General features: G+C 38.5%; 1 protein-coding gene across 4 annotated transcripts in view; it reads right to left on the bottom strand.

Annotated features, from left to right (window-relative positions):
* Positions 1-22,285, bottom strand: part of LOC124794650 (protein O-mannosyl-transferase 2) — a 194,383-nt gene that overhangs the window by 68,070 nt on the left and 104,028 nt on the right. For all 4 annotated transcript variants that reach the window (XM_047258175.1, XM_047258174.1, XM_047258173.1 and 1 more), the window contains 4 exons: positions 20,114-20,222; positions 18,380-18,488; positions 1,873-2,032; positions 1,686-1,792 (listed from right to left, as the gene is read on the bottom strand). In XM_047258175.1, the coding sequence (XP_047114131.1) occupies positions 1,686-1,792; positions 1,873-2,032; positions 18,380-18,488; positions 20,114-20,222 (485 nt within the window). The remainder of the gene's footprint in view (positions 1-1,685; positions 1,793-1,872; positions 2,033-18,379; positions 18,489-20,113; positions 20,223-22,285) is intronic.

The raw sequence follows: 22,285 nt of genomic DNA, 5'->3' as shown, positions 1-22,285 counted from the left end.
TGTTTTGAACAGCTGTTCAGCTAGATGATGTATCCAGACACAACCATCAACTTTGTGTGACAATAAACATAGCGCAAATGAGCAGATTTCCATTAATCCACAGTCCAGCCTCAATGATTAAGTGCCCTCTGTAATCCCAACTGATGATGGCATTGGGTCAACAGGGAAACAACAAGGGTCATAAGCAGCAGGGCCCCATGCTCAACATTCTGTACTGAACAGTGTGCTCCGGAACACTTGTGCCCGCACCAGCATTGTACTCTTGTCAGATATGCCAAAAATCGCCACCTAAATGGCTTTACAGAGATGGAAAGCCCCTCAACATTCTGTGATGAGGCACACACATTCACCATCTTGTTACCTGCTCATGGTTTCATTGTACTTTAACCCCTTTCCATAGATGCTGATGACAGTAAAATGTGAACAAATGATCAGGTCAGCCATTTCAAAGATGCTCATTTCTATGTGCTGGTTCAAATGGCTCTGAGCACTATGCGACTTAACTTCTGAAGTCATCAGTCGCCTAGAACTTAGAACTAATTAAACCTAACTAACCTATGGACATCACACACATCCATGACCGAGGCAGGATTAGAACCTGCGACCGTAGCAGTCGCTCGGCTCCAGACTGTAGCACCTAGAACCGCACGGCTACTACGGCCGGCTTCTATGTGCTGGACCATTGCTTAGGTCAGTACATTTCCCTACTTTGTGGGCTGTATCATCACTAGAATGATTTCCCATTTGTCTGTGCTCTGCTTGTATACTTTCCTTACTGTCTTACGTGCCCACAACACCACCAGGTGCATCCAATCTTGCAGTAGACAGTGATCATAATGTTTTGGCTGTTTGGTTCATCAATGGTATGAATTCAGTTTTTCGAATGGAAAACACTGAATAAGCTGCTTATGTGTGATGAGTTAGAACTGTGTGTGAGGCATAGATTCAGCTGATAATGGATTTCTATTCAGAAGGAGTGGGGTTTAAATTCCAGTGCAGCATTTCCACTTCAGATAAACATGGTTGATTTTCTACATCATTTTATTCAGTGTGAGTTTCTAATCTACCTCTACAGACTGTGGCACAAATGTAGCATTAAACACTAATTTTTCTTCCTTTCTTGTGTGCTAGAATATATAACTGAACAGATAGTGTCTTCTGATACACTTTTTGGGCCACCTGACTGTATGCCTAAACTAAATGTGTCTCGACTTTGCCAATGGCTGTTGTTTGTAAATAAATTAATGAGATCTGAGTACAGTATAGCCTCTATTTTTGCCTTTCTTTCTCATTCCATACAGTAAGTCTCCGCTGACCCATAGTTTTGGGTGACTTTCCCAAAATCTACCCCTTTTCCTAGACCTCTCCAATCATTTTCCTTCACCGCACTTCCTTACCCTTCAACCCTTCTGCTGAAGAAGGAGCCACTGGCTCTGAAAGCTTGCCAATTGCAACCATCTTTCACACGTGTGTCCTGCCACCACTTGGTGAGCAGATTTTTTTTATCTATTCAATTAAATAATTTTCTCTATTTTTGTGATCATGGGAATACTATTTTTTCATTATTTATTGAAACCTTAAAAAGAACAATAGCAACGATTACTGACAGTACCATTTTTGGAAGAACATTTAATAACACGCATTATCAATAAAAATAAAAAATGTTCAAACAGTGTTATTCTTACCTTTTTCTAAGAACTACCAAATGGATGTAGAAAAAGAGCATATACAGAAGGGCTGGTAGTAATATAAGACACAAAGCCCGAGCTAGGAAATGTTTCACTGTATATACCTGAAAAGATACAAAACATAGTTTTTCAGCCACAAATAATATTGAACAGTCTTTAAACTCTCTAGAGGTTATCTACTTACCACTGGCTTTGAAAGGTCACCCAATACCTCCCACAATTCGGCAGTAGTATGCAAACCAACAAGAATCACAACAAAAAGACCAACAAACTTCACACTGATGGCACAAGCAAGCATACTGCCGGTAAACATCAGCCACAGCCACCAACGCAATGTAAAAGGTCTGCCGAAGAAACAAATAAAAAAGTTAAATTATGTACACTGATGATTGATCATGGCCACACTGAAATATATATGAACTGGAAATTTACTATGACATATTTCTAGATGATATAAAGATAAAAATGGCTAGGAAATACAGTGCTTCCTTAGACATTCTGAAAACTTAATCCCAGACACTAGTATATCATTCTATTAACTTCTCAAGCAGTTGGAACTAAGACAACTCATCAAATTAATAACCAATATTGTGACAAAATGCAGATACATTATTTATTTTTTAAATATTTTTTATTATGAGACAATCAGTACAGCAAAGTAGACAAGTATATATATCACACAGAGTTGTCTTGCACATAATATTAATTTATGTGAAGTGAAGGATCTGGTAAATCCAGCAGTGATACATATCTCTTACAGATATATAGTATAATTTGCCATACTGACAAATTTGTAATTTTATTTATTTATTTATCTACAAATTCCATAGATCCTGTTATGCATGTGGCGCTAGGATGTAGAACGACTCGAGTAATATATGTTCACAGACCATGGTATCAATTAGTTTACAAGAGCAGAACTAGACATAAATTACATAAGACTTGCAAAAATAATAATGAACTAAAATAAGGTCGTAGGAATAATACATTATGCAAAGTTTATCACATTGCAAAAGCCTATTTGTCACAGTAAGTATATGGTTACAAATAGGAACAAAAAGAACATAAACAAACAACAGTAAATATAAATACATACAAAGACTACTTTTCTCTGTTAAAGTATTCATCAAGTGAGTAAAACGTTTTCTCGATTAAATATGTCTTTAGATTGTTTTTGAATGATGCACTGTTACTACGTAGACTTTTTATGTAGCTCGGTAATAAGTTAAATATTTTGACACTGGAGTAATGCACTCCTTTCTGTATCCGAGTTAAACTTTTTAGTCCAAAGTGGAGGTCAGCCTTCTTTCTTGTACTGTGATAATGGAAGCTTTCATTGGTTTCATAGTGGGCAGGATTGTCAACTAAGAAACTCATTAGGGAAAAAATATACTGGCAGGTTGTGGAAAGTATTCCAAGATTTTTAAAGAGTGTACGGCAGGAGGTTCTCGGGGGTACTCTGCACATTATACGGACTACTTTTTTCTGCACGAGGAAGATTATTTAGATGAGGGTGAATTGACCCAGAAGATGATGCCATAACACATAATGGAGTGGAAGTATGCAAAGTATGTGGACTTTGTGACATTTATGTCTCCAAATTGTGAGATTGTCCTAATGGCAAAAATTGCTGAGGACAGCCTTTTTACAGTCTCGAGGACATGGTGGTCCCAGTTTAGCCTACTGTCTATGTGGAGGCCTAAGAATTTGGTGCAGTGTACCCTTTCTATCTGATTATTGTTATTTAAAACAGTAATCTCCTGGGGGAGTTTGTGGTCAAGGCTGAAATGGACATAATTTGTTTTGCTCAGGTTTACTGTGAGCGAGTTCACTTGGAACCAGGTTAATAGTACTGTAAGTAATTTGTTGGCATCAACCTCTATATCAGTGAGCTGTTTGTTACTAATCAAAATGCTGGTGTCGTCAGCAAACATGGTGAACTTGCATGTATTGCATGAAAAAGGTAGGTCATTTACGTATATCAGAAACAGCAACGGACCAAGAATTACCAGGCAAAGATACATGAAGAAACAGTAGCTTTTGCCAAATACACTCATTTACAGGTAACAAAAATTAGATAGAACCACCAAAAAAGAAATTTTTAAATTAGTAATAGAGATTTTGTTATGTACTTTCCATGAATACTGTATGAAATAAACCAATAAAACACAATGTTTCATCACAATATTTTTGTCCCAAGTGGTTAAGAGCTGTAACTTCAGTTTTAAGGTCTACACTGACATTTTTTATGGTAACTCATGTTTTGGTTTATTACACTTTTTAAACCACAGAATATATGTCATTTGAACTGGTAAACACATTCAAACTCACACTTTTTTGTTGTAATAAATATATCAGATTTTGTGCAGTGTTGGTACAAATATGTAAATCTCAAATGCCCAAAGGCTGTAATGGTATATGACTGTTAACATGTTCCTAATTAAATAAGTTATTTTTAAATTTTCTTTCCAGTCATAAGCCTTTCTTGACTGGTTGTGACTTCCACCTCTTGCCTTCTTGTGCTATACCACTTCTGAAAGAAATGCTACAAGACATAAGAAGCAGAATAACTTAAATTCAGGAGCATCAAGAACAAAACAATGTTGACATACAAAAATACCTCCCCTCTTAACAAAAGCTCCTTCTTAAAGATATTTATATGGAACATAGGTACATACAACTCAGAAGTATGTGTGTTACAGAAAAGAAGGAAGACTGGAATTTAACATCCTGTCAGTGTCACACTCCTTGTCAACAGAGCACATGCGTAGATCGGGAAAAGATGGAGAAGGAAATATGCCAAGTCCATTTAAAAAGAATCATACTGGCATTACAAAAGGAATTAAAATATTATGTGCAAGGTAAAGGAAATTATGTGAAATGGTTAAGAGAAACATTGAAGTAAGTCTATTTCATATTACAAGAAAAACTGTGCTGTCTGGAAATTTATTAAAAATCAGAAACCTCTGTGTAATATCCAAAATTAAAAATTAAATCTGTGTGGGTAATAATTAAATGGGAAACCAGACAATCAATTCAGGAATGTGAGGACTTTATTATTGTACAAAACAATCAGGTAACCAATGTTCCTAATACACACTTCAAGGGATAATGCAATGGAATATATGCAAGAAATAATATAAATGCCACATACATACCTCCAAATCACAGTTACTCCATGTTGTATCAAAGAAATTATGAGTGTAATTAACTCCCTCAAAAGCAAAAACTCTCATGGTGATAATATCTCAAGTAAAATACTAAAATTCTATTCTTATGCACCATATTCAGAAATTCTGAAGTATGCTATTGTGGGATTCCTTTACAAGAAAGGCAATAATACAGATGTTAACAATTATTGACCAGTCTCACTGCTTGCCTCCTTCTCGGAGCTACTGAAAAAAGACGTGTAAGCAAGAAGCACAACATACCTATCTCAAACAGTGTCACACTCCACAGCGATTTCAAAAGGGTCTCTCCCCAGCACACTTCTACATGAGCTTGAAGATTATGGTATCTGAGACACTGCTGGTGGTAAATTTTCATCATATTGACTAAAAGGATGCAAAGTGTTGCATTAAGGAACTGACAGAGTGTACACAATGAAAAAGTGTATTCATAAACAGAGAAATTACAGCAAGGTTTGATATTGGGTCCAGTTCTGTTCTTAAATATAAATCATCTGTCATTAATATCCAAGAAGCAGAAGTGGTGCAAGAAGCAGAAATGGTTCTCTTTGCTAATGATGGAAGTATTATAATAATCCCTAATGGAAAAGTTTCAATACTTCAAAAAGTAACTGGTTCTCTGCAAATGGATCCTGCCCCAATTTAGATAAAATACAATTCATGCAGCTCTGAACGGCACAAGGCCTGATCACACCATTACAAATAGCACATAATTATACATTAATAAATGAAAGAAGAGTATGTTAAATTATTATTAAGTATTTGTACTGACAACATTCTGAACTGTAATTCACTTCCTTAAGCACTTAAGCTCCACAACTTTTCTGTTACAGATTGCAACAGTTTTTGGAGATGCAAATGCCATAAAGCTGACTCTCTTTTCCTTTTTCTTTTCAATAATGTTTTATGGCATCACATTCTAGGATATCTCATCACTGAGGAAGAAAGTGTTTGTTGCACAGAAGCTTGTAGTAAGGATAACATGTGATGTCCACGCTAGAACCGTTTGTAGATAATCTCTTTAAATATTTGGGAACACAAGGTACTACTGAAAAGTTCCTGAAACACACCAATAAATAAAATTACACTTTACCTGGATTTTATTCACCACCATCACCTTCAAAGCAGTCTCCTTGGGGGTGTATACACTGCTCCCACTGGTTTTTCCATGAACTGATAGCTCCTTGGAATGCACTCTTTGTAGGTTAGTTTAGTACCACCTGTGATTCTGCATTACGCTCCACAGCTGCATGAAATCTTTAGTTTTCAAACTTGAGTTTCTTTATGAGGAATAAAAATAAGTCACTTGCTGTCAGGTCAGGTGGTAAGTGAGGAAGAACTGTAATTCTGTTTTTCATCAGAAATTCCTGGATGATCAGCACAGTGTGAGAGCTCACACTGTCATGATGGAAGAACCAGTCAGTGGTGCACCACTTTTCTGGACTTTTCTTCTTACTTTCTTCCTAAAATGCCTCTGGACATCACAGTAGAACACTGCATTGATGGACTACTGAAGAGGGATGAAATCCGCATCAACAATTTTTTCCACACTGAAGGAACAGATGAACATGGATTTCAAAGTCTCCTTCACTTGTTGGACTTTCTTGGGATGGGGTGAAAATGGACTCTTCCATTGTGATGATTGCTGCTTGGTTGTGGAATTCTATCCATCCTATGAGCAGTTCATAGGACAAAATCCTCTGACACGCCTCACAAGACAGTTCCATGATGTTGCATATGTCCTGGATGGTCTGCCTGTGATGTTCCAGCACTGTATTTCAAACAGCAGCTACATCTTAAGACAATTGACAGCCATCAAATGTGAGCATCATTGTCAAACAATGTTCTGCCATCTTGAAATTGTTTATCAGTCATAAGTTTGACTGTGACCTCAGGCATCTTCCCCAAATGCTTGTTTCAACATGTTTTTCAAATGTATGTGTTGGTCTACATCTGCATCATGTTATGTGTTGCTGCATTTCTCTGAGTATGAAACAAAAGTTAATGCACACGTGTTGCTCCCAGATGCCCATCATTGTCAGTTTCGCAAGACACACAATACACGACAATGGGAAATGCACATTAAAACCAAACATGACCACTTAATGCAAAGCTGCTTGAGACACTGACATACAAAGGTTGAATGAGATACCACTAGGCAGCATTTTGTTGTACTAGCTAGACTTCATGAACAACACATACATCAGAAGAACTTTTCCATAGCATCTCATATCAGAAAGAACCTCATAGTATATTTACTGCTTATTGAAGTTCCTTGTTAACAATCAGCTGCAATTTGGAAACATCTGTAACATTCATAAATATAATAATAGAAGGAGAAATGACTTATGCTATCCACCCTTCGTATGGAACAGACAGGAGTGAAGTATTCAGCTATAAAATTTTTGAGCACTTACCTAGTGATGTAAAGAACAGAATAGGCTATAAAATTAATTCTAAACATGTCTGGCTATTGCTTAGAAATTATGGCATATGAAGAAAACGAGCTTGTCAAGTACTTTTTCAGTGCCTAAAGCCAAACAGATCTTTATTAACAGCCTCTGCAATTTTCCTTTCCTTTCTTCTGTATCTCATTTCAGAGGTCAGACTAATCATCCACTACACCTCACACACATCTGTTTATGTCATATCCTTTGCAGTGCTGGGCCCTGTGGACCCATGTAATCATGTGGGTTCATCTCTTTATTTTTAATTGCATTGTTAGTTAGCTCTGAAGGCGGACATTGTCTGAAAGCTCAGCAATGTCTTCAGTCTTATTTATGCTACTATTAACTGCTCAATGCCTCAACAAGATGGTGAATGGTTACTGTTCCTCCTTTCATTTTTTGACTAACTCCTACTTTATATGTCTTTCTTTTCATACTTTGCATTTTCTCCATCACATGAAATTTTGTACATTGTATACTCTTAACCCTAGAATTTTACCTTATTTACCGTCCTACACATAACAGTAAACACAGAAATATTCACTCAGAGATCCATTTTGGATTCTTCTTTATCTGCAGAGAATTTGCACATGAAGCAATGATTACTCTAAGATTAATTTTAAAACTTGATGTCCAGTGGAAATGTTTACATGTTTCCAATCTTCAGATAGCTTCTGCAGGCCCATAAAAATAAAAATACCAGACAAACCAAAGTAGTGCAGTGATTAAGACATTGGGCTTGCACTCAGGAAGGATGAGGTTTAAATCCCTACCATGCTATTCAGATTTAGGATTTCCATGACTTACCTAAACTGTATAAATTAATTTGAAAGGGCTTCATCTGATTTACTTTCCCACCTCTGTCATGTCTCAGCATGTGCTACAACTCTGATAACCTTGTCATGAAAAGATATTTCCCCCCTTTCTAAGTATTAGATGAGTATGGGATGAATCAGTAGTCTTGAAACTAGTTATAAAAAGTTCTAACTAAAATATCAACAATATTAGAAAAGGACAGATTGCTACTCACCATGAAGATGACAAGCTGAGTTGTAGACAGGCACGATGAAAAGAGTGTTACATATTGACTTTCAGCTAAAGCCTTCTTCAGAAAAGGGAAGCACACACACATTCATATAAACAAGCGTACCTCATTCACACATGACCACTACATCTGGCCACTCCAGCCAGACTGGAAAAGAAATGCGCTGAACAGGAGCAACAATCCAGAGTGGGGTGGGGCAGGAGAGGAGGGGATAGCAGGATATGGGTTGGGGAAGAGCAATTGGCACTGCTTGGGAGAGTGTGCAGTGACTGGTTGCAGAAAGGGCTGACAGGAGCAGTGCTGGGTTGTGGGGGAGGAAAAGTGGATGTGTCAGCAGAGAGCAGTATACAGTGAGGGTGACAGGACAGAGGAGGCAGAAACAGTTGAGTGGAGGATGTGGGGACTTCAGGTTGTCGTTGGTTAAGGCTGGGATGATTTCGGAAGTGGAGATTGTGTTGCAAGGATAACTCCTATCTGCACAGTTCAGAAAAGATGGCAGTGGAGGGGCAAATCCAGATGGCCTGTGTTGTGAAGCAGCCGCTGAAATCATGTATACAGTAGTGTGTTGTACCACAGGGTGATTCACTTTGGTCTTGTCAACAGTTTGGGGGTGGCCATTCATCCTCGTGGACAGCTGGCTGGTAATTAGATCAGTCTCAACAATGATTGCAACTGGTGTATAGCATGGATGCATTCACAGGTGGCCTGGCCTGTGATAGGGTAAGAAAAGCCTGTGATAGGGTTGAAAGAGGAAATGCTGAGTGGGTGGATTGGGCAGCTCTTCCACTTGGGTCTTCCACAGGGTTGTGATCCCAATGGCAAAGCGTTTGGATTGGGAGCAGCATAGCAATGGACTACGATGTTGCGGAGGTTGGCTGGGGGCGACAGGAGGAATGAGGGGGATTTTTGGTACGATATCAATAATTTCAGAGCATGATGATAAATAATCAAAGCCCTGAAATTAAGGACATCCTATCCAAAATCCTTCCCACTACTCCTAAAGTGGTGTTCCATCACCCAACCAACTTCCACAACATCCTAGTCCGTACCTATGCCACTCCCAACCCCAACCCCTTGCTACAGATCATATCTCTATGGAAGACCCGTGTACAAGACCTGCTCAATCCACCCAAACAATACTTCTTATTACAGTTCTGTCATGGGTTTATCCCATCCCATTAGAGGCCAGGTCCCTCTGAAAGCAGCCTTGTTACACACCAACTCTTCTGCAATCATTGTTCAGCTTTTTCTATTGGCATGACTACCAACCAGCTGTTCATGAGGATCAGTGGTCACCAACAAACTGCAACCATAAGCGAAGTGAACCACTCTGTGGCACATTCAGCTGTACATAACATACTTGATTTCAATGGCTGTTTTATAACCTGAGCCATCTGGATCCTCCCCTCCACCACCAGCTTTCCTCAACTCTGCTCACAAAATCATCCTAGCCTCAACCTACAGTAATCAACAGTCCTGACACTCTCCACACAACTACTTCTGTCTTCTCCGTCCTGTCATCTCCTCGCAATTTGCCTCATTGCATCCTCATTGTTGGCTGCTCTCTGCCAGCACATTTGCCAGTATTTTCCTCTTCTCTGCTCCTCTCCTTTCCGCTCCCAGTTTCAACTCCCCCTCTTCCTCTCCCAAAGCCTCTTGAAGCTGGACCTGTCAGTCCTGTCCTACCACATCTAGTCCCTGCATACTCCACAGGCAGCAGTGAGTCATCTTCCCCACTCGTAGCCTGCTATCCCTTCCCCTTCCCCGCTCTGTTCAGGATTGTTGATCCAGTTCAGCATGTTTCTGTTGCAGTCTGGGTGGAGTGGCCAGAGGTAATGGTCATGTCCATATGAGGTGTGCTTGCTAGTGTAAATGTGCATTTGCTTCTATTTTCTAAAGAAGGCTTTGGTCAAAAGCTAATATGCAACAATCATTTCATCATGCCAGTCTGCAGCTCAATATTTCATTTCATCTTTACCGGGAAAAGCAATCTGTCCTTTTCTAATATTTTTTATATTCCAATGTGGACTTTCCACTGTCTACCTAAGAGATCACAGTGACTACACCCTACACCAGAAAAGTAGTTACATTTGATCAAGTATGAATGTCACAAGCAATAGCCAAGAATATGTTCAGATAATTGTCTCTCTCATGAAGTGCTCTAAATGTCATATGAAATGTCACATGCCAGCAGCTAAACTCAGTTCCCACCTAGAATCTTAAAATTTGGTCTTCTCAGCATTTTTTGATATAGGTTCATCATTTTCCTTATTAATACCAACTAGATACACTTCAGATGTTGCATCTAAGATTAAGTTCTAACAATATTCTTCTCCCATATCAGATATGAATGACGATATTGGTTCCATATCAAGATGCACACAAAGCCTCAGTGAACCCTACAAAGTCTCAGGTGACTCTCATGTCACACTCAAAGTTTATCAGTGAACATCTTTTATGAAGCAGTTCCTCCCATATTTCTTGAGGGTCCCAGTTATCTTAGCAAAAAACAATAAAATATATTGGGATAATACCATGAACCTGTTATGGTGTCATAATAGGAGGAGAGGTGCACTCCTACGTGGCACGTCCCAGGTGGTGGATAGGGGGTCCTCACCAGCTTGCTGGCAGACTTGAGCGAAACAAAATAGCTCTCGCAGACCAAACACACATCCCATCAATCTCATTTTTTACCATCCATAGTTCATCCGTCACCTTTCCAGATCACATCTGGAATTGTAAACCCTGACCTTGGTCAGACACTTGATCAGTGATCAGACAATCAAACAAATATGAGGAGTCTTCTATTGAAAGAATCCACTGGTTTGAACAGTCACAATGAGATTATCCATGCAAAGAAACCATTCGGATACGGTGGGGTGTCTCATAGAGGACGAAGGCGAGTCAGAGCACCTAGTGACGCACTGAACGAACAAACAAACATGCAACATATTCCACATAAGAAGGAGCTAAAATTTAACAAACCAGGAAGATTTTCGTATTTTGCAACAGTAAATATTAATTCTTTAAGGAAAGTTGGTAAATTGAAACATTTAACAGATGTCTTAGATCAACAGACCATAGCTATCACAGCCCTTCAAGAGTTATACAATACTGACCAGTACCCAATCGAATCAGGAGTACATCGACTTTATAAGGGACCACCAGGAGAAAGGGTAATAGAAAATGTTCCCCAATTTGGTGTGGTTTTCTTGGTACACAATAGAATATTGGATTCCACTGAGGATTTTTCATCCAATTCCTCAAGAATGGCATTGTTAACAATTAAGATGGAAAACAAAAGATACACACTGAAAAATATCCATGTTCCAATCAATGTTAAAAATAGAACTGACAAGGATGGAACAGAAAAATTTTGGGATGAACTTGATCAACTAGTAAGGACCATACCGGATACTAACATTGGAGACTGTAATGCGAAGATAGGATGAGAGAAGAAATTTCGAGGTGTGGTGGGGCGATGATCAGCGCATAAACTTACAACAGTGATTTGAATTTTGTCTACAAATGGATTGGTTTTGAAGATAACAAGGTTTAAGAGAAGACCACATAAGTTAATGACATGGAAATACTCTAACATCAAGCTAGGAGAGTTCCAGATAGATCATGTAGCCATGGATCAGAAATTCCATAAGGAATCTATAATGTTAAAGTGCTACATGACGTCAATGTTGATTCAGACCACTACATTTAAAAAATTAAAATCACACTGACACCTAAAAGATAAAGCAAACCTCAGAAGTTAAATACAAAGAGAACATATGACCATAGTTATATTATTAATAATCAGATATATTATGAGAGATCAAGAATAACTTTAAGTGATAATCTAGAAGCCACTGTCAATTGATTAAAAGCCTTGGCTGAAGAAGTAGCTCCTGTACAACAGAAACACAAGAAAAATGTTTGGTGGAATGAGGAATGCAATGTAGTGATTCAACATTCATTTGGTTAAATGACCAAAAAAAGATAACTGAAAGCTCCAGGGAGCAATTAATATAATAAACATTAGACAATCAACCGCAAAAGAAATTAGAAGGGTCAAAAGGTAATTTCATAAGGACTTGCTAAAATCTATCGAGGATGCTTTCAATCGCCACAAGACAAGAGATTATTATCCAACACTCAAACAGTACCAGTCAAAATACGCTCCACCTACTCTTATGATGAAGGATACAAACAGAAAGGTAGCACATAACAATTATGACAATTAAGTGATATTGGCTAAATATTTCAAACAGTTACTAAATAGTGTGGAGCCTGAACATCATTTGGAATTTGACCCCTATCCAAGAAACAAAACGCATTTAGAAAGAGTTTACCACCACATCCAGATGAAGAACAAGCAGCGATTAACTCACTTCGGAATTATAAAGCAGCAGGCGAGAACCAACTACTGGCAGAACTTTGGAAATATGCAAATGTAAAAACTATTCTGAACTTACAGAAACATCTTACTGCCATTTGGATACTAAGAAGTTATCAGAGGAATGGAATGTTGCAATAATCCATCCACTTCACAAAAAAGGAGATAGATCAGATCCAAATAATTATAGGGGTATATCCCTGCTGGATATTACTTATAAATGTTTTCCAAGGTTCTGTATTTCAGAATTCATGAACAGCTTGATGGTAAACTAGGCAAATATCAGGGAGGCTTTCATCCACGACAAAGCTCTCCTAATCAAATTATTAGTCTCAAATGGATAATGAAACATCAAAGGCTCAGGAACAAGAAGCTAGTGATCACATTTGTCAATTTTAAAAGAGCCTATGGTAGTATCCACCGTGAATCTCTACTGTCAATTCTTAAAGAATTTGTTTTACATCAGAAACTTGTCAACCTCGTTGCAGTCACCCTTCGAAATACCAAAGCTAGAGTAAGGTTCAGAAATGAATTCTCTGAACCTTTTGATATTCATACTGGCCTTCGACAAGGCGATTGATTGTCTCCATTAATGTTCAATTGTGCACTGGAGAAAATCTTGCGTGAATGGAACGCGATATGCCCACCATCTGTTAATATTGGAAGAAAGATTTGCAGATGATTTGGCACTGTTAACAAACAATATTGATGAAGCAAAGGTTCAGACAGAACAACTAGAACGATTAATGGCAAAGGCTGGATGGCAAATTTTGTTTGAGAAAACAGAAATGATGCCTAGCTTCCCAGTTGACACATTCCTTATCATACCCCATAATGATCAAAAAATTAAAGTAGTAAAAAAGTTTAAATATCTTGGTGAGATGCTGGAATGCTAATGAAAGAGCATCAATAGATAGTAGTACATTAAAACTACAGTGAGCACAGAGAACCACATGGCCAACCTACAACAAACGATGTGCTTAATAAATGCTAAATTTCGACATTACTCCTCCGTTGTTAAACCAGAAGCAACATATGCAGGTGAAACACTATTCAAACTACATACTCAAGCAACAACTGAAAAATTGCAGAAAGTTGATAGAAGAATACTCTGAACAATTATCAGCAAAAAACATAAAGTTAATGGGCAGTGGAGACTTTTGCCCAATTCAGTAGTGTACAAAGAAAGTGAATCCATTATTGATACAATGCATTTTTCGGCCACATATCTTGCCTACCGAAAACTAGAATCCTGAAGCAACTTTTTGACTACTTCTGGAACAGTAAAACCAAAAACATCTGGTTTAATGAAGTACAAAGTGATCTGGATGAATTGAACATCACCACACACCAAATTCAACACAGAGAAGAGAAACTGCTTCTGAAGAACAAATACACACGGCTGGCATTCAAACCATCAGATCAGAAGAAGTATATCTTATCTCCAGAAGAATGAGCAGCCAGATCATAGCGAATGAAGAAATTTTGGGAAATGAAGACATTGCTGACTGCTAAGACCTAAACTTAATCATTGTAGACTCTGTTGTATTATTTTTGATTTTAGTGCCCCAATGTGGGTGTAAACTATGCAAGCAAATAAAAAATAAATAAATACATTGGGATAATACTGGATGAGCATCTATATTTGGCAGAATAGACTGTTAACAGCAAACAGTATCTATTTCCCTTCTTTATTTGAAATTCAAAAATTTAGAAAAATAAATAAAAAACTAGTCCTGTTATTAATACTCCAAAACTCTGCTAATATAGTGTCGTTCATCATAATAAAAATAGTGGAAACTGCAGACAAATTAAGCTATCCATGAATATTCACATGTAATGTGGCATGACATTTGGTTGTTTAATAACATTAGTCCCCTCCTCACACTCCAAAATACCTATTATTATTCAACATGTGCAGTACACAATCAGACAAATTCAGCATCTTGATTGAAACTATGAATAATTCTTAATCTGGTTCCATCCCCTCATATATTTTAGCCATAATCTGTGGAATACACTACCCAGTAATCTGCATGTAATATAAAAGACACGCTGCATTCGAGATGAGAATAAAAACTTTTACCGAGTGAAGTTGGCTCAATGGTTAGCACACTGGACTCGCATTTGGGAGTATGACAGTTCAATTCTGCGTCTGGCCATCCTGATTTAGGTTTTCTGTGATTTCCCTAAATTGCTTCAGGTAAGTGCCAGGATGGTTCCTTTGACAGGGCATGGCTGACTTCCTTCCCCATCCTTCCCTAATCTGATGAAACCGATGATCTCACTGTTTCGTCTCTTCCCCCACATCAACACCAGAAACTTTTCCTGATATCAATAGTGTAACTTATCCAATGGCAAAATAATATATTTGCCCCTTGCCAAGAGTTTTCTAGTTTGCTTCATTCTTGCTGTTTCTCTTCACTGCATTTTCTTTCATTATCTCTTTTGCTAATTTTTACATAAGTCTCCTCAGTACCAATTACCTTTCTCACTAGATAAAATTCTTTCAGTACTGCTGCTACGTGTTAGTGTATAATCATTCCTGTTGTACAGGAATCAAACAACAGAAAGTTGTAGATGGAATATGAACAATATTAGGAAAAGGATAGACTGCTACTCACTGTAAAGATGACATGTTAGATTGCAGACAGGGACAATGAAAAGACTGTTACATATTATTGCTTTTGGCCACAGCCTCCTTCAGGAAAGAAAACACACACACATTCCCACAAGCAGGCACACTTCATGCACAAATGACCATAAGCTCTGGTACCTCCAACTCGAATGTTACTATAATACTGAATAAAAGCAACAATCTGAAGTTGGGTGGGGAAGGGGGAGGTATAGCAGGGTATGGGCAGGGGGAGAGACGAGCGCTGCCTGGTTGAGCATGCAATGACTAGACAGCAGCATGAGCAGACTGCCGGGCACACTGTCAGGTGGCATTGGGACAGGGGCAGAGGGGGAGGGGGGGGGGGCAGTAGAAAAGGGAAGGAGCAGGGTAGAAGAAAGGAGGGTGGATGCATTGGCAGGGTGTAGCACACAATCACGGTGATCAAATGTGAATAGGGAGGGTGAGAGGACAGTGGTTTACCTTAGATTGAGGCTGGGAAATTTTTGGGAGAGGAGAATACGATGTAGGGATAACTCCCAGCTCCGCAGTTCAGAAAAGCTGGTGGTAGAAGGGAGGATCCAGACAGCCTAGGTTGTGAAGCAGCCACTGAAATCAAGCATGTTATGTACAGTCATTGTGCATTGCTCTCTGTCAATGCACCGCCCAGTGTTTTCCCCTTCTCTGTTCCTCTTGTTTTGTTTGGATTTAGAAAGGATTGCTTGTGTGAAACTCAGCTTCCCCTTTCCTCACATGCCATTCTGAACCCATTTATGGAGGGCAACAGGCAGATTCTATATTTCTAGGTTTCCGGAAAGTATTTGATATAGTGCCCCATTGCAGACTGTTGACAAAGATACAACCATACAGTTTACGTTTCCAGATATGAGAGTGGCTCGAAGACTTTTTAAGTAATACAGGGTGTAACACAATTAATGGCGTAAATGCATATAGTTGAAAGCGCACGGCATTAGAAGCAAAAAAGTCTCAGTAACCATAGGGTCGAAAATACATACCTTAAGAGCTACGAGCAATTTTTCATCTTTGATACTGTGAAACAAATCTCTTCTACTGCAAGTTCTTTGCTTTCCATACTTTGGGAACTGGTAGTATGGACCAAAACAAGGAAAAAAAATCCAGTAAACATGTGCTCTAAAATGCGTTTCTTAAGAGCTATGGGCACTTGTTCATCTTTGCTACTTTGAAACACAACTCTTCTAATGATCAAGTGCTCGTAACTTTTAAGGTATGTGTTTTAGAGCACATGTTCACTGGACCGTTTTTTTCTTATTCTGGTCCATACTACGACTTCCCAAAACATAAGAAGCAAAGAACTTGCAGTAGAAGAGATTTTTTCACAGTATTGAAGATGAAAAATTGCTCGTAGCTCTTAAGCTATGCATTTTCGACCCTATGTTTACTGAGACTTTTTTGCTTCTAGTATCGTGTACTTTCAACTGTATGCGTTTATGCCATTAATTATGATACACCCTGTATAGACCAGTATGTGATCCTCCCTAGTGAGTATTCATCAGAGACAAGGATATTGCCAGGAGTGCTGCTTTTATTCTCTGTACACATAAATGAGATGATGGACAGAGTGAGCAGCAATTTATGGCTGTTTGCTGATGACACTGTGGTGTACAGAAATGTGTCATCATTGAATGACTGTACAAATATACAAGCTGACTTAGAAAAAAATTCTAGTCGATGTGATGACTGGCAGCTTGCCCTAAATGCAGAAAAATGTAAGTTAATGAGGACGAATAGAAAAATGGGTCCTGTAACATCCAATACAGCATTAGTAGGATGCAGCTTGACACAGTCACTTCGATTAAATATCTAGATGCAATGTTGCAAAGCAATATGAAATGGAATGAGCACATCAGGTTGGTTGTAGGGAAAGTGAATGTTCAGCTTCACTTTATTGGGAGAATTTGGGAAGTGTAGCTCATCCATAAAGGAGATGTCATTTAGAACACATTCTGAAATGCTGTTTGAGTGTTTGTGATCTCCACCAGCTCAGATTAAAGGAAGACAATGAAGCAATTCAGCGGTGTGCTGGTAGATTTTTTTACTGGAAGGTTCAATCAGCACACAAATATTATGGAGATGCTTTGTGAACTCAAATGGGAATCCCTGGCAGATGATGCTATTTTTGCAAGGGGCTGTTGTGCAGATTTTGACAACTGGCATTTGAGGCCAACTGCAGAATGATTCTACTGCAGCCAACACACATTTTGCATAAGGCCCAAGAAGATAAGACTAGAGAGATCAGGGCTCATACGAAGACTTTTAGACAATCATTTTTCCCTCACTTTATTTTGCAAGTGGAACAGGAAGGGAAGTAACTAGTAGTGGTACAAGGTGCCCTCTCCAATGCACCATACAGTGGCTCGCAGAACACGTATGTAGATGTAGATCATGAGTGATGAAAAGAGGATCTTTAAGGATGCCTGATTGGATAAGGGAGAACATGAAGGCTCATAGCTTACCAGGTAAAATTTTTCTAAGTACAGTTTATTATTATTGTACCATCTTGCGGTCAAAGTAGCAGTTTTCTTGGTCTACACATTTTGAAGCTTATTAAATACCTGCATGTTTTGAAATTTACCAAACACTACAGATTTCTTTTCTTTCCCTGTCACATTCAAATGCTAAAAATATATAATTGTAAACATAGTGAAATTATGGCACCTTGATTTCCTTTGGATGGAAAACAGAAGAAATTTTTGTTTAAAGTGGTATTTTTCAATCATTCAACAAGGAAGCCATCCAGTACTACAATTCAAAAAAAACAAGAATCAGCCTCCACTGCAGTTTCTCAACTTTATGGTCTTTCATTCTCTGCTTCATTGGATCTTCAGGAAAGTGCCTTTGTCTCCCACAACTCTTTTTTCTCAATAGTTTATCTCCTTGCTGTCATATGAATAGCAATTTTCTAAAGAGCGTTTTAGTCATCTACTCGCCTTACAATAATTACATCAACAATATAATACAGAAAACTTACCTGTCTCTGTATGAATGGAATTTGACCATTCCAAGAACAGACCCCATAACAAAATGTAGTAGAATTGGGTCTAATAATATATACTGTGTAAGAGTGAGAATCCCAACATCTGTTGAAACAAAAAATACATGTAAGCATTATATGCACATACAATATTTGCTACATGCAGTGCGCTAACTACAAGTCTACTGATATTTAACCACAATGTTAGTATATATTGTAGTACTTTGGTAACATTTTGAACAGCTTACTGTCCATCTACACTGATGGGAAAAAAATTGCAACAACAAAAAACGAGTTGTGGGATATAAACAAAAGTTGGTAGGCATGTTTCTACATCTGCAAGATAATGTCTATTCAAATTTCCTATCAGCTGCATGAGAGTAGTGCTGGTAGCACCACTATGAGGATGCATATAACATTACCTTTAAATACATGCTGTAACAGTCACAGGTGTTGGTTACCTTTATGACTGGACATGATGGGTTGATGTCAGTCAAGAAGGCTTTTAAAGTGACAAATATGCCATTATCAACACCTCACTGACTTTGAGTGAGGTCATGAAATAGGGCTACGAGAAGCTGGTGCTCTTTCTGTGATACTGCAGAGAGACATGACAAGAATGCAGCCACTGGAAATGATTGCTGGCAGCAATAGTCATGAGGCAGTATGCTCACAAGAAGATCGGGCTCTGGATGACGATGTGGCACTACCATGAGGGATAACCATTGTGTTTGGTGTACGCCTCTGCTGCATTGTACTGCATCTGCAGCAGCAATTTGAATAGCAGTTGGCACTCCAGTGACACAACAACAAACTGTTACAAATTGGGCACTTCAAGGATAGCTCTGAGCCAGACGACCTGTAGTGCTCATTCTATTGACCACCATTTGCGACTCCAATGGTGTCAAGTGAGAGATGATTGGATGGCAGGGTGGAGGTCTGTTGTGTTCCCTGATGAAAGCTGGTTCTGACTCAGTTCCAGTAATGGCTGTGTGCTGGTTAGGAGGAGACCAGTTGAGGGCCAGCAACCAACCTGGCTGCATGCTTAACACACTGGACCTACACCAGGAGTTTTGGCCTAGGGTGCAATTTCGTATGACAGCAGGTGCACTCTCATGGTTATTCCACACACCTTGACTGCAAATTTGTATGTTAATCTGGTGATTTGAACTGTTTTGTGACATTCATGAACAGTATTCCAGGGGGTGTTTTCCAACAGGGTAACGCACACCCATATGCCAGTCTACAGAGTGTCGACATGTTGCTTTGGCCTGCTCGAGCACCAGATCTGTCTCCAGTCAACCAGATCTGACTCCAGTCAAGCATACATGGGACATCTTCAGACGACAATTCCAGCATCATCCACAAACAGCGTTAACCGTCCATGTATTGACCAACCAAGTGCAACAGGCATGGAATTCCATCCCATAAACTGACATCCAGCACCTGTACAACATGATGTGTTCTAATTTGCAAGCTTGCATTCAACATTCTGGCAGTTACACCAGTTATCAGTGTACCAGAATTTCACATTTGCACTGGATTATCTCGCACATACATTAACCTGTGATCTTGCAACATTAGTGGCTTAACTATGTTATCTTGACAATTGTATTCTCAAAATTTCATTACTGTACATTAATTATTTTTTTGTGTTGTGATATTTCTTCCATCAGCATATTGTCAAAAGTTATAGTTTGCTGCATTACATGAAAGTGTACTACTACTTACCATACAAAATAAAAGAGGCTGAAAAAGTTGCAGCCTTTAAGGAGTGTGTCAGTTCCCATACAATGATGAAGGCAAAGGGGACAATGCAGGCACCCAGGAACGTGCAAAACTGGAACACATAAAGATCCGTGTTAATATAAGAAAATTACAAAGTATCAATTTAGTAAATCAATTTATTCATGATCTTTGAAATTATTCTGAATCTTCTATAAAAGAAAGTACCTTGGAAATGAAATTGTGATTGAAGACAAGCAGATCTTCGGCTGACTGTTTAGTAACACAAGAAATACAGAAAAAAAGGTATTTAGCAAATAGAAAGAATAAAAATGTTTCTAACTTTAGTGACTACAACTCTATGAATATTGGATCGTAGCTGCTCCACCCTCAATTATTTTACCTGCTTGTATTATTGTTTTTCTGACCTCTCTCTCTTTTCATTATATAAGACAATCATGAAGTGACTGATACAATAAATAAATCAATGAAAAATCAAGGTTGGAATGTAAAGTGTACATTAAGAAGGAACACTACTCACTAAATAGGAAACATAATGAGCAGCAGTCGTGCACATAGAAAAGTCAGTACACTGCTTAGCTTAGCTTTCAAAAAATGGCATTCTGTACATCTAACTCCTCTTACAAACGCACACACACACACACACACACACACACACACACACAGTCTACACTACCTCCAAACACTGCAGCCTGATTATTGTTTTCAGTAACTTGCAGATGTATGGTTGAGAGATGGCAAGCACCTACACAGAAAGGCACGAGATATGGTAGTGGGATGCTAGAAGAAATGTTGCAGAGAAGGAGTACAGAGGATTTTGAGCAGAAGGCTAAGCTAAAGATTGAAGTGAATGCTACACCTACACAATTACTCTGAAATTCACAATTAAGTGTTTGACAGAGGGTTCACCAAACCATCTTTAAGCTAATTCTCTACCATTCCATGCTCAAACAGCGCACAGGAAAAATGAACACATAAATCTCTCCATGCGAGCTCTGATTTCTCTTATTTTATTATGACAATCATTTCTCCCTAAGTTAGTGGGTGTCAACAAAATATTTTCAGACTATGTGGAGAAAGTTAGTGATTGAAATTTCACTTAACAGTCCTGCCAAAGTGAAAAAACGCCTTTGTATTAATGACTGCCACCCCAATTCGTGTATCATCACTGTGGCACTTTCTCCCCTATTTTGTGACAATACAAAACAAGCTGCTCTTCTTTGAACTTTTTCAATGTCCTGCATCAATCCTATCTGATGCGACTCCTACACTGCACAGCAACACTCCAGAAGAGGGTACATAAGCATAGTGTAAGCTGTCTCTTTAGTGGACCTGTTACATTTTCCAAGTGTTCTGTCAATAAATCACAGCCTTTGGTTTGCTGTCTCCACATCATTATCTATGTGATCATTCCAATTTAAGATATTTGTAATTGTAATCCCTAGGTATTTAACTGAGTTTAAAGGCTTTAGAATTGCGTGATTGGTCATGTAATGAAATTTAGCAGATTCTTTTTAGTGCTCATATGGATGGCTTCACACTTTTCATGACTTAGAGTCAACTGCCATACAGATATCTTGTCTACTTCATTCTGGTCATATGATGACTTTACATGATGGTAAATGACATTATCATCTGAAAACAAACTGAGAGGACTGCTCAGATTGTCTCTTAAATCTAGGTGGCACATAGATCATGAACTACAGACCTACAATACTTCCTTGTGGAATGCCAGATGTTACTTCAGTTTTACTTGATGACTTTCCATCAGTTATCATGGACTGTGACCTCTCTGACAGGAAATCATGAATCCAATCATACAACTGAGACATGCAATTTGATTAGCAGTTGCTGATGAGGAACAGTCTCAAAAACTGTCTGGAAATCTCAAAATATGGAATCAATTTGGCATCCCCTGTCGATAGCACTCATTACATTCAAAGTAAAGAGCTAGTTGTGTTTCACAAAAATGATATTTTCTGAATCCGTGTAGGCTATTTGTCAATAAATCATTTTCTTTGAGATGATTCACAATGTTCGAGCACAGTACATGTTCCAACATCCTATTGCAAATTATTAGTGGGGTCTGTAATCAGCACATTACTTCTATTTGCTTTACTGGGCACTGGTGTGACTTGTGCAACTTTCCAGTCTTTG

The sequence above is a fragment of the Schistocerca piceifrons genome, chromosome 4 (genome assembly GCF_021461385.2).
Source record: "Schistocerca piceifrons isolate TAMUIC-IGC-003096 chromosome 4, iqSchPice1.1, whole genome shotgun sequence".
NCBI lineage: Eukaryota > Metazoa > Arthropoda > Insecta > Orthoptera > Acrididae > Schistocerca > Schistocerca piceifrons.
This window is presented reverse-complemented; position numbering and strand designations above follow the sequence as displayed.